Source organism: Simochromis diagramma, unplaced genomic scaffold (genome assembly GCF_900408965.1).
Source record: "Simochromis diagramma unplaced genomic scaffold, fSimDia1.1 OVJJ01000816.1, whole genome shotgun sequence".
Lineage (NCBI taxonomy): Eukaryota > Metazoa > Chordata > Actinopteri > Cichliformes > Cichlidae > Simochromis > Simochromis diagramma.
In genome coordinates this window covers 9,935,769-9,950,236 of record NW_024386908.1, presented here as the reverse complement: position 1 = coordinate 9,950,236, position 14,468 = coordinate 9,935,769, and the positions used below count along the sequence as shown (strand labels likewise).

Genomic DNA, 14,468 nt, shown 5'->3' with positions numbered 1-14,468 from the left:
GAACAGGAAACATCTTTGTTTAATGGATCCTAGAAGGTTATGTGTCACTGCATGAAGGCCAATTCAATTAAACTGTTTCACTATTAGATTTACTCTACTCCAATGGGACCACAGCACAGTATAGGAAACTACCAGACATATGAAACATTACCAAAAACACAGCCCCTCAGAATAGTCAAATTTAATGGCAAATAAAAGCCAGGGTGGCAGACAATCCCAATTCCTGGATGGTATCAACAAACTGAAGGTACAAAATATTACATCATTTTTGATTTACGATATCCCACTAAACATTAACAAGGTTGAAATCAATAGATAGTCACTAAGAGGCTGTATAATATAATTAGCTTTACATTTTACTGGTATTGAGTCATATCCAAGGGTTCATATGTCTTGAGTAGCCAGGCTATCAGTTTCTGACAGACCAGTATGACACAAGAGGGCTTTTAAACACATACATGTTGTAAAGTTAATGGAATCTTGCCCAAAATATTCCAGTAAAGACAGCAGATTTGGTGTTGGTTACCTTTATTTTATTCTGATCCAATTAAGTTATATAGTGCTGGAAGTCACAATTTTAGTGTATGAGGATGTCTGCCACAAGCAGCGCTGTGTTGCTTTTAGCCATACTAGGAATGTACTTTAATATAAATAATAAAAATTTTGCCATGCCATAAGCGCATTAGTGACACTGCAGTACAGACACTGTAACATCAGTACACCAAAGAATCGTTATCCATACACCGTAACCTGGTGTGTGTCATCAAAACCTATTTTTACTCTTTAAAGTCTCAGAGCAGATCATGTGCACTATACACCCTGCTGTTTTGCATTTCTGAGTCAGTGCATTCCAGATGAACCAAAAACACATGCTGAAACCACATTCACGTGTATTTTTAGGTGGTTGTTCAATATATAGTATAGTATATAGTATATAATAGTATATAAAAACCTGCTTTACCTGAGAAGAGGCTGGAAGATTACAGTGATGTTCCTCGCACCTGGCTTACACACAAACTTCATTTCTCCTCCTTCAATCAGGTTGTCATCAGCGCCACCTACAATACAAGAAACACAGCCTGTTATAGAAATAACAAAACAGGCATATGTGCGTAGTGGTTGCCAGTGTTACATATACACACACATAAAAGAGGTAGAGAATTCAAAGAGTATTTTTGCATCAAGGCAAGTCACAAATCCATTTTGCTTTCCTGGAGCTCACTTAGCATTACCTAGCACTATAGAGGAGAGAGCTTCAGGATTAGAAAGGAGGTATTATTTTATAATAAACTTTGTCTTATATTTTGCTCCAAGAATAGATTGTAGGAAAGATATTTGAATATACTGCAAGTGTGAATCCTCTGAAATGTGACATTCTGCATTAAAACAGACTGCCACAATGGACATCTGATATGTGCACCTTTATGAAGTCATGTGCAAAAGACACCAGACTGCTACAAAAAAAAAAAAAAAAAAAAAAAAAAAAAAATCACACTCGATTAACTGCACATCAGATTTCTCTGGTATGTTTGTCTGTACGTTTCAGTTTTTCTGACATTCTCTATAATTTTGTCTGAAAACCTTCATATTTTACCCTTGTTACATGGTGCAAAAGCTGTTGGCATTTTCCAGTTTGATGTGATCACTTTTAGCACAAGGTAAAAATGGACAAAATAACTATCTTTGACTGACACCGTGATGCAGCCGTGATCCAAGACTGGCACACATCAACACACCTTCTACTTTATATTGCAATATTTATATTGTGCTGTATTGTATTGTATTAAATTGTATTGTATTGCTACACCTACAAGAGTGCCTGGAGATGACCACAGAGTCACTGGGATAGTCTATTTGCAGTTAGAATAGTGCCCATAGTCTACCAACTCGGGAATTCCTGCTCTAAAACTAACAGTGAACTGTAACTCTGTTATTTCAATGAAATTAGTACGTTGTTCCACCTTTTTCTATTTCCATCCATCCATCCATCTTCATCCGCTTATCCGAGGTCGGGTCGCGGGGGTAGCAGCCTAAGCAAAGAGGTCCAGACCTCCCTCTCCCCAGCCACCTCCTCCAGCTTGTCCGGGGGAATACCAAGGCGTTCCCAGGCCAGCCGAGAGATATAATCTCTCCAGCGTGTCCTGGGTCTGCCCCGGGGCCTCCTCCCGGTGGGACATGCCTGGAACACCTCGCCCAGGAGGCGCCCAGGGGGCATCCTTGCCAGATGCCCGAACCACCTCAGCTGGCTCCTTTCGATGTGGAGCAGCAGCTGCTCTACTCTGAGCCCCTCCCGGATGGCCGAACTTCTCACCCTATCTCTAAGGGAGAGGCCAGCCACCCTTCGGAGGAAGCTCATTTCCGCCGCTTGTATCCGCGATCTCGTTCTTTCGGTCACTACCCATAGCTCGTGGCCATAGGTGAGGGTAGGGACGTAGATCGACCGGTAAATTGAGAGCTTCGCTTTTACACTCAGCTCCCTCTTCACCACGACTGACCGGTGCAGCGTCCGCATTACTGCAGCCGCAGCCCCAATCCGTCTGTCGATCTCCGGCTCCCTTCTCCCATCACTCGCGAACAAGACCCCGAGATACTTGAACTCCTCCACTTGGGGCAGGAACTCATCCCCGACCCGGAGTGGGCACTCCACCCTTTTCCGGCTGAGAACCATGGCCTCAGATTTGGAGGTGCTGATCCTCATTCCCGCTGCGTCACACTCGGCTGCGAACCGTTCCAGTGCGAGCTGGAGGCCCTCACCCGATGAAGCCAACAGAACCACATCATCCGCAAAAATCAGAGATGAGATTCTGAGGCCACCAAAGCGAAAGCCCTCCGCCACTTGGCTGCGCCTAGAAATCCTGTCCATAAAAATTATGAACAGAACCGGAGACAAAGGGCAGCCCTGGCGGAGCCCATCACCCACCGGGAACGAGTCCGACTTATTGCCGGCAATGCGAACCAAGCTCTTGCAACGGTTGTATAGGGATTGAATGGCCCGTAGCAATGGGCCAGACACCCCATACTCCCGCAACACCTCCCACAGGACACCCCGAGGGACACGGTCGAATGCCTTCTCCAGGTCCACAAAACACATGTAGACTGGTTGGGCAAACTCCCATGCACCCTCAAGTATCCTCGAGAGGATAAAGAGCTGGTCCAGTGTTCCGCGACCAGGACGAAAACCGCATTGTTCCTCCTGTATCCGAGGTTCGACTAGCGGACGAACTCTCCTCTCCAGCACCCTGGCATAGACTTTCCCAGGGAGGCTGAGGAGTGTGATCCCCCTGTAGTTGGAACACACCCTCCGGTCCCCCTTCTTAAAGATGGGGACCACCACCCCGGTCTGCCAGTCCACAGGCACTGCCCCTGATCTCCACGCAACATTGCAGAGACGTGTCAACCAAGACAGCCCTACAACGTCCAGCGCCTTCAGGAACTCGGGGCGGACCTCATCAACACCAGGGGCTCTGCCACCAAGGAGTTGTTTAACTGCCTCAGTGACCTCGCCCCCGGAAATTGGCGGGTCATACCCCTCATCCCCAGACTCTGCTTCCTCCTCGGAAGACGTGTCAGTGGGATTAAGGAGGTCCTCGAAGTATTCCTTCCACCGCCCGACAATTTTCTCAGTCGACGTCAACAGCGCTCCTTTTTCAATTTGTTTTTTTTAATTTAGAAATGCTTAATCACCCATTTACCTCCACTAAGGTGGTCATGTTTTTGGTTGCATTCGTGTGCGTGCGTCATTCTGTCTGTAAACATGAGCACAAAAAGTTTTGAATGAATTCCAGTAAAACTTTGTCAGGGTGTAGACAAAGGTCTTCAAGGTCAACCTAAAAACCTCTTGGTCAAAAAAACTTATAACTTATATTCTTACAAGTGTGGTGTGTATTGTCAACATACAGAATTACTTAAAATATATTGTCACTTTTGACCTTTGACTTCTACTTCAAAGTCAATAGGTTGATCTGAAAGTCAAACTGATAATAATGCTATATAGAGCGGTTTCTTACTGCTAATTTATTTCTATTGACAGCATATAGGCATACAGGGGATGATATATGGGGATTCTACATTTTATGTTATTTTGGACCTCTGACCTCTTCTCCAAGGTTAAATAAGGTCAAACATTCAGAAAATTTCTTATATCTATAAATCTGTGCTTACAATTCTATTGCCTTTATTTGTATTAGCAATATTTAGGACATGGCACTGTATTCTAAATATTGCATCAGCATGCAAATATTGTGTCACATTTGATCTTTGATCTCACTTTTATATTTCACATCAGCCTTTCTTAACAGATGACCCAAAAAATAAGTCACACCTGTAAAGAAAATACAATCAAGAGAAAACAAATGGGCTGCCTTGTTTGAAATATTTAATATAATATTATACAATAAGCTGAAGTTATTCATGTTCAGTTATTTAAAAATACCTATTATCCATTACCTACTCCTACATAATGTTTGTGTAATCAAAGTAAACATATGTTACCTTTATTTGATTTTTACTGCACTCCAAACGTCTTAAAGTACATTTAAAAAGAACAAAGAAAACAAAATAAATATATATAAAGAAATTACTATTTCCTCATAAGTAATTAATGCCTAAAGAGTGAGCTGCCTTCGTGGAGGTGTGCACTCTCAAAGTGCTTCTTGTTCTTTCTGTAAACGGATTTAGACATAGTCATATAATAGCAGAAAATTAGTGGCCAAGAAAAACCGATGAGCAACTAAGATGAGAATAAACAGTCAGCAGTACAAAGAGGACAGATATTTAAACACTCAGCTCTCAAACGGAAGCGAAGGAATCTTCACAAACCAATGTCTCCTTACTCTCATTTGAAGCATAAATGAAGTAAAGCACTAATTTTACAATTTAGTTGCATTATTAAAAAGTCACCTCCACTAACCTTGTGTTTGGAATAATGACACTGAATATCTCTGTTAGCCACGTGTTAGCAAAATGTGAGTATGTGAGCAAACAGAGAAAATGTTTAAAACCTATGTTAACCAAAAACTGTATCTTGAGAACCGAAAAAAAAAAACCTACTCAAAAAGTACCACTGACTTACTAACTTCAAGGAGGGAACTGGAAGTTCAAAAATCCGAGCTAACATGCTAATTTCCCCATGTGAGGACTCATTCATGTGGCACTTCATACACACATCAATATATCAACATGACAAGACAAATATAAATGCATCCCACGTGCTCACACCCCTTCATGCCCTGTGTCACTGCGTGGGTGAGCCCCACAGCTAACAGGGTTAATCAGAAAATCATTGCCATGTAAAATCTTGGTGGAGGGGACAGGGGACTCCAGCAGATGGGGGGAAAGGGGAGATCACAGGGGAGAAGCAGAACTGAAGCTCATTACCTCCACTCATCCTGAAGTAATCAATATAATTGATAGATGAAATTGCAACTAGTTGTCAATATGGCAAACTGCAGTGCAAATGGATTGTATGTGCGCGTGTTTGTACAAATGTTTGCATAGGCTGATATTCTGCTTGCATTTAAATTGTGACTGGATAATTATAACAGAGGAGGACAGCAACATGGTAGCAGCATTCCTGTCTTCATAAAGTAATATTACAGAGATTTTTTTTAATCCAGTATATGGGGAAAATACGTGTAGGCAATAGAACAAATAATTTTTTCTGCGCTTCTGTGCCATGGCTGCTGCGTGGCCCCTGTTTATGTGGCCCCTCATGGTCCTCTTTGAGCTCTCGTGCTTTGGGAGCCTCTGGATGTCTGGGGCCTGGATCTCCTCCATGCCTGCTTCATGCGCTGGGGGACGGGGCTATGGCTCCCCAAGCCCTCTAGCATATCATTACATGGAGAAACCTTTTGAATACAAGCGTGCTCATACATACAGGTGTGCACACAGGTGTACACACAGGTGCTCACAGACATAAACTATATCTTTCTTGGCTGCTGCCTCAAAGCACATTGTGCAGTGTTGGTCTTCCGTACTACACAATAACATTCAATATTTAATATTTACTGTTATTTACAGTTATCTAGGTTATTGCTGTGGTGTCATGTTTATTGTGTTTCTCTCTTTTTGCTTGTTTTCTTTTTTATGTTCTCTCTCAACAGGTCATCCAGCGGATTTTTTATTTTTTTTATTTATTTTTTTGTTTCTTCTCTCAGTGTCCCCCTTCCTCTCTGTTTTTCTTTTCCTCCCTTTCTTTCTCTCTCCCTTTCCTATCCTCCAGTCATGTCTGTACCATCTGTAATAACTTAAAATAAAATAAAATAAATAAATAATAATAACAAAGGTCAATGAAATGGACCAATGCGGTAAGGCCGTGATAATCCATCTGGGCATCCTTCTTGGCCTTCAGACAATAATTCCGATGGCTAAAAATCCAAACAAGGCAGGCAAAAAAAAAAAAAAAAACCCAACAACAACAAAAAAAGAATAAAGAACTTTTTTATATTCAAACCATGAAGGTGTTATGCATTAATAACTCGTGTGGGTAAACTAATACTTGGGAAACACTTACAGCACCTGTCATATTCTGGTCAGATGAAATTAGGTGTGATTTGGTGTCAAGTGTACAGAGTAAGAAAAGTTAAAACACTGGACAGAAATCAAACAAGATGGTGATCCAAGCTACTTTGAAAGGATTTTGAATTAGGTGTGTGTGTGTGCATGAGTGTGTCCTGAAATGATTTTCAGTTCAGCACAAAGCTTCACTTTGCTGTTTTCTTCTGTTTCATTTCCATGTCGAATATGGCCTCACAAAGCTTGTGCGCTATAACACAAAGACACCTTCGCATAGTGTTAAAGCCTGTTCCGCATTACCTCTGCAGCCTGCCTAGCCTTGCATTCAAATGCATATCAACCCATTGTTAACCGTACGGGCCTCTATTATACATTTCTAATAGAACAAGTTTCATTTGAAAAGTATGGGAGACAACACTCTCCGCAGTTTCATTAAAATGACAAGAGAAGCTTTCATTCCATCCAAAAGTTTTAACTCAAGGGTTTTTGATCCTGATCTGTTGCCATGAAATTTGCCTGCACGGTAAGCCCACATTCGTGTTGCTAAGTGGAGACAAAGATGAGGTCCAATTCACTCAAACTCTGTCTGTCTCCATCTCTCTATCCATTCATCCGTCCTTTGGTGCCAATTCAATTAAGACTCAATTACAGGCTCCTAAACAAAGCTGCCGCCAACGCACTCTCTTGCTCATCCTCCTTGCTCCATCATATTCTCTATCTTTCTTTCTCTCCTCTCTCTCACTCACTGATCACCAATGTGGAAAAAGCTGGCTAAACTTTTGTTTCTTCGTCATCAACTTGCAAACAGTTAAGTTCCCATGAATAACATCGACATGTTGCAGACTCCTGTCTAACTCGCAGCTACACACAAACAAGCACACAGACGCACAAATTCAGACACACACCGAATAGACTACCACGTATGTATTCCCAATGACGGTGACCAATTTAATTTCATGCTCTAAACATCTGCATCCGTGTCAGACAAAGGAGCGAGGAAGAGACCTCATTGATCCATGGGGTCTGGGACCAGCTGCCAACAGGGCATAGCACTGATGAATATTAAATAGGGGGGCATTAATATGCATGGGATTTTTCAGAGTTGTCTAGACGTGACAGGGTGGCTCCGGTTTCAGGTCAGGATGCCACCGAACTGGTGCCAGCTCTCTCCCCATATAATGTGTAAAAATATTATATTGTTTGTCAAGCCCTGTGTGATTGTATATGCACGCATATCTATGAGCATTTGTGTCCCTCGGTGTGCGGTCTGATCCGAGATTAGTGAGAGGAGTGCGTGTGGAGGAGGCACGGTGCTCAGTCGGATGGCAAGTGAAAACTGGAAAGGAAGAAGTGACACATTCTAATGTGGCCAAATCTGCCTGAAATCCCCCTAGAGGGTCACTGCTCCGTCTGCAACACAAACACCTAAGCAGACATGACACAAAGCTATCAAAAAGGAAACCCATAAATTATAGACAGTACAAAGAGACAAATACTAATATACTGTTATGCATATACATATGGCGCAAATGTTTTAAACACACACACACAATTTAAGGCGTGTAGTGTCACATAGCCTCTAACAAATGGCTCAGCTGAAATTACATAGACACAATATGCTCAAATACACTCGCACAGTGACAACAATCCAGACCCCTGTGGTGTCTTACCATGCACTCTCCAGCCCACATCTAATCAAGTCAGGCAGTGACTTAGTGAAATTGCATTAGCTACACTTTCCTGGGTTTGATGAGAAACGGGTTAGATCCTGTGATGAATTCCAGCCTTGCCCAGATTTAGGCAGGGAAAGAATGAACGTGTGATGCCTTCTTTAACACACTTCTGTGTCCCCTGAGACCAGCACGTTTCTGTATGCATCCGCAAGTTTTCAGGAGAGGGCGAGATGAGGAAAGCTAAGACAGACAGGCCAAGGAACGGCAATAATCCCTAATTTACAAGTGGTTTCAATCAGTTTTGTGTCCACAAGTGTAAATTTGTGTGCCTACACGGAAAAAAAGGGACAGCGGCAAACAAGGTCGTTAGTCCAGGTGCTTAAAACTCTGTTTGTGGGTATCTGTATCTGCAAATTAAAACACTGGCTCCATATTTTTTAGACACATAACCCACACTTGCAAAATACAATAACAGCAAAGTTATCAACAATTCAAGTAAACATATTTTACATTACATATTTCGATTGCCTTCTGTCACAATAATGTTCCCAATTACAAAAGGTGGATGTCCTCCTAAAGTTCAAACCAAGAATCGGTGTGAACTTCAAACTGGTCTGAGCATTTCAGATACTGATTTTCCCAGACCACCATTTGTCTGAGAAGAAAATAATCAGATTTGCATCTTGGATGTGCAGCTGACAGTTCTGCTGATACCCTGTGATGCTATTATTTCAATATGGACCAAAATCTCAGATTAATCCTTCCAGCACCAAAAACGAATGCAGTACTGAAGACAAAAAGCAGGAACAGCCATTAAAAGAAAGAAAAAAATTTAAAAAATTTAAGCCAATGCAGAAGTACCTTAAACCAGCATTTTGTATGAAAGGCACCAGATGGTGATAGCTGTGGATGCTAAGACCTTTAGTCTTAAAGAAGTCTATAAGAAAACAGCTGTCTGTCACTTTAGCACTTTCCTGTTGAGTTGTAAATCTTGTTCATACAATATTCCAAACTCAGGACCTGTCAGTCAGGTGCTTTTAGGCAATGAGCATGTAGTTTGACAGTCAATCCCCCCTTCCTTTTTGGGGAGACTCTAGGTTCCCCCCCCCCCCCTTGTTTTGTAATGTACCTTCGACTGCTGTTTTTCTTACTGGCTTTCTTGTCATGTTCTGACTATTAAATAAAAAATGAAGTTTTTTAAATTCTCATTTTGTCAGTGGCATCAGTGAGGCCAAAGTGAAATTTAAGGATTTTTTTTTAAGTCAGAAGGCATTACCACATATTTTGATAATTAAGATAATGGTAAATTTACCCATGTTGGTAACTTTTGCATGAAACAGATGCACAGCTTAACAGTATAAACTTAAAATGAAATCTACAAAGACTGTGCTTTTGTGCCAAACAGCCATTTACAATGCAATCCACAAATTTCAATTTGAAATACAAAATACATAAAACATATTGCCTGATGTTTTTACCTCAAAACAAAGAATCAGCTGTGGTCACAGCCGAACACATTTCAGTTTGTGTGTCTCTTACCAAATGTTCGGCTCAAGACAATCAAAGATATCTACAATTGCTCTTGATAGATTCTGATTTAAACTGGCAAAAGGGAAGCAAGGTGGCTGAAATAATCAACTCACACGGTCCTTTAACACACAAAATGTAGACTCACAAAACTAAAAATAATTAGCTGAATTTATTAAACTAACACTTCTGTTTAAATTTTGTTAATGCATAAAAGGTGTAACTCGACCAGTAGGATTCTTCAATATCTGCACTTTAGCACAGTGTTTATAGTAATCGCTGTTCTATACATAAATAAAGTGAGGCAGTGCTCTTCCTTTGATTGAGGTCCCTAATCTGAACTGTTAGCCAGCACTGCATATTGCAGTCTAAATTGTGCAAATAGGAAGGAATGTACAGAATAATCCAATTTTCCCCCTTAATGGCCTCACATGTCTGTCGCTGTTATACTATGAAAATTATTTTTTGAGTGATCAATTCAGGTAATATACCCCATGTACAAATCATATATATTTAAATTTTTGTACATGCTTGCAAAGGAATCACTCTGGCAGGCAGCTGCATATTCACTAAACTGAATTCTGCTATTTGAATAAGATTGGTTCTCGCTTCAATAATGTATGACTCTCTGGTCAATTCCGGGCATCCCATTCCACTCAGACTGTCTTCATGTCTGATTGGGTCTTAATGAGAGTTTTCTATTATTAAAATTAATTTGATGAGATGGTATCTGCTGCTTCACCAACCAGGCATCCAAATCCACCCTACAGCTGAGAATCAATAAATTATAGTATAAATAAATTCAGGTGTAAATTGAGCAGGATTAATTATTAAAAGTGTCACTGTGGCATACAGTGTCTCTCCTTGGTCTTGATTTTAATTAATTCACATCTGTCAGTTGAAGTAAAACAAAAATTCACTCTAGAAGGAGATGTTTACAATGTATGTTGTCTGTCTTTCAAACTTTACCAATGCCACTGATCTGCCAATTCATGGTAGTAGTGTTGCAAAAACCTGGCTATAAATAGATTAAGTGAAACACTGGTTACATATTTTAGGTTTTCGTTTTCTATTCTTTTGTTAAAATGCACATCATGCATCATTCTTTGCAAAACACCATGAAATCTCCATAGCCTTTTTGAGCCTGATACTAAACCCGCATAAGTTTTTGTGGTTCAGGCACCACATTCACAACAGATACAACTATGCATGCATTACAAATGGTTTCAAACCTACAACTTCAAGTTGTAGCAACAACAACACACAGAGCGCCCTCTGACCACGGAAGGACACACCGTCGCAGCGAGAAGGCGTCACCCGTCACTATGGCAACATAAACAAAACATAACTGTACAAACAGAACCCCGAACAGCCCTGACCCGCTACATAGCCCCCACCTAAGGGGTCAGTCGTCCCCGACGACCCCATTACCCCACACAAAGTCCTGCAAATGTCCAGGTGCCTTCTTTTGGCGCACCGGCCCGTCACGACCGGCGGGGGAAAAGTCACTCGGGTCAGAACATGGGGTGCCACCATCATCCCACTTCTGACACCAATGTGGCGAGCTCAGACAACGAGGAGACGGAGGTGTCGTTTGGTCTTGCTTCCCGTGAGCTAGCCAGGGAGCACAGCCGTTTATTGACATCTGCAGAAGAGCACTGCCGCTAGCTAACTGCTCAGCGCGGCAACCGCACAGCAACAACAACAACAACACACAGGGCGCCCTCTGACCCCGGAAGGACACACCGTCGCAGCGACAGGGCGTCACCCGTCACTATGGCAACATGGCAACATAAACAAAACATAACTGTACAAACAGAACCCCGAACAGCCCTGACCCGCTACAATATGCTGCTGAGAATATAGCCCAGAAGAAGCGTATAGTATAGCTTTTATTTTGGAAAGAGCCATTTCTCTGTAATAAACCCTCTTTTCCAAAGATGAGTGATTCCTCAATCAGATACAGGTGTTACCGCGCCCGATCCGCGGCCCCGAACCGTAGTAAGGAAACCTCTGGCAGTTACTTGAAGGTTCCGTAACTGATTCGTAGCCGGCAACAGCTTACTATACAGGTCAACTCCGCTAGCAAAAAGATCGAAGAAGGCGTAGGAAACTGCTTCACCGAACTTTATTTCTTCTCTAAGGCACGAACACCGCGTACAGTGGGCTGAAACAGTTTACTCACAGCGAGCATCGCCGACACAACTCTGGCTGTCGAGGGAGTTATTATATTCCTTTTATTTATTTTCTTTTCGTCTCTTCTGTAGCTAACCGTTACTTTTTCCCCTTCTCCGCTCTCTCTCTTCACACACACACCAGGCAGTCCCGCTACACACATCCCGAATACATTTCCCATCAGGCTTCATCCTTAAAGGGCCATGCCTGTAACACAGGGCTTGCAAAATCGCTAGCGCGACGTCCCGGGGCTAGCGATTTTTCCACTCGGGCTACCAAAATCTATCTCTGCCCTGCCCGTCGGGTTATTGTAGGAAGGAAAAATATATGTCAATGCTTTTGCATTCTTTCGGAAATGTAGCTGGGTAATTATGTCATTGGCATCGGTGAGCCACTGTCAATATGTGACATATTGAAATCGCGTTTGAATTTGCACTTGTTTTTTGCTTTCACTTTGCAAATGTCCAGGTGTCTTCTTTTGGCTCACCTGCCGGTCACGACCGGCGGGGGAAAAGTCACTCGGGTCAGAACATGGGGTGCCACCATCATCCCACTTCTGACACCAATGTGGCGAGCTCAGACAACGAGGAGACAGAGGTGTCGTTTGGTCTTGCTTCCCGTGAGCTAGCCAGGGAGCACAGCCGTTTATTGACATGTGCAGAAGAACACTGCCGCTAGCTAACTGCTCAGCGCGGTAACCACACAGCAACAACAACAACAACAACACACAGGGCGCCCTCTGACCCCGGAAGGACACACCGTCGCAGCGAGAGGGCGTCACCCGTCACTATGGCAACATGGCAACATAAACAAAACATAACTGTACAAACAGAACCCCGAATAGCCCTGACCCGCTACAATATGCTGCTGAGAATATAGCCCAGAAGAAGCGTATAGTATATTTCAAATTCTCACTTTACCATCTGAATGTCGCAGTACAAATAGAAACTCATCAGACCAGGCAACATTATTCCAATTTTGATGAGCGCATCTGAATTGTAGACTGATATTACACAGAGTTTAACTTTGGTGATACAGTTTTGTGCCACTGATCACTTACAAAACAGCAGTGCTCATCTCTTGCATGACCAGATCCCATTTGGAAAAGAAAAAACTTCAGTCCAACAGCAAATGTTTAGGATATACAAAAAAGGATAATTTTTTCCATTTCTTTTCCATATGGAACTAGACATGTCACATGCCCTAGTCATTAGACTGCCAAACCCAAATGGAGATGGTAAATGGAGTGCATTTATATCATGCTTTTACCCAAAGTGCTTTAGTCTATAACAGTCAATTTTATATATAACAGTTGTCTCAGAGGGTTTATACAATCTGTACACCCACAATACAAAACCATCTGCCCCAGCAAACCCTTTCAAGAAAAAATAAATGGTTGAAACAACTGAGGAGAGATTCTTCTTAGGGGTAGACATTCATGCAATGGATGCTGTGAAGGATAGCAAGATACACATACATCTATGTACACATGTTTAAAGACCTAAGAGAACCAACTGTCCAGAAAAGCAAATGTCATTACATCTTTCATTCCACCCAGCAGGGAATTAGGCAGCACACTGTGTATCCTGTTCTTTACTTGAAGAATTTGTTGCACGCTGTGACAGCAAGAGCTGTGCACGTATTTACCTGTCTGTCTACAAGTGCAGCTAAGGTCCAACAAGCCCTTCTTCCACCCTTTCTTTCCATCCCTCCCTCTGTCCCTTTTTCATTTGTTCTTCTCTCCACCTTCTCCAATCAGCGAGTGTAAGATTAAAAGTAAACACAAAGGCGACAGTCAAAGCCCCAAATAACGGTAAGACCAACGCTGATTAAAATTAGCCCTAGGATAGGAAAATACACCAAGCACTTTCTCTCTGATTAAATGTCTGAACTGTGTAAACTATTACAACCTTGCTCTAGTCTCTCTGTTGTCCTCTACACCCCCTGTCATTACATTTCCTCCAGATTCCATTTTCTCACCAGATTAAATTTTTTAATTATGCATGAGCTATCCAGGCACTTTATTGGTCAAAGCAGCTCTAGTTTTAGGAATGTTTTATCGTACCAGTTATTTAGCTTAGATGAATTTAAGACACCCCCCCCCCCCCAAAAAAAAACAAACAAAAAAACCCAAAACAAAACACACACATATTCGTCTTTGTCACACAGTTTGTTTTATGCCTCCAAAATGGCTCTGAACAATAGCAGTGTTCAGCAGCACTTGAACTGCCATCATCAAAAACTAGTTTGAGATCATCTGAGCGTAGTGGCATGGCACGTTATTCTCCCGAAAGCTTGCATGTTCAGCAAAAGTACTCAGGTAGGTAAGTATATGAAGCTCAAGGGGGGCTACTGGGTATTTGGCCCAAAGTGTGCCGAGAAAATATCCACAAACCATTAAACCATCACCAAATTTCTATTTAGTTACAGTGGGGCAAAAAAGTATTTAGTCAGCCACCGATTGTGCAAGTTCCCCCACTTAAAATGATGACAGAGGTCAGTAATTTGCACCAGAGGTACACTTCAACTGTGAGAGACAGAATGTGAAAAAAAAATCCATGAATTCACATGGTAGGATTT

General features: G+C 42.0%; 1 protein-coding gene across 1 annotated transcript in view; it reads right to left on the bottom strand.

The window, feature by feature from the left end:
• The window catches only part of LOC120735736 (exocyst complex component 4-like), a 131,225-nt gene that overhangs the window by 85,449 nt on the left and 31,308 nt on the right, over positions 1-14,468 (bottom strand). The window contains exon 5 of the mRNA XM_040035347.1: positions 962-1,058. Coding sequence (XP_039891281.1) covers positions 962-1,058 — 97 coding nt within the window. The remainder of the gene's footprint in view (positions 1-961; positions 1,059-14,468) is intronic.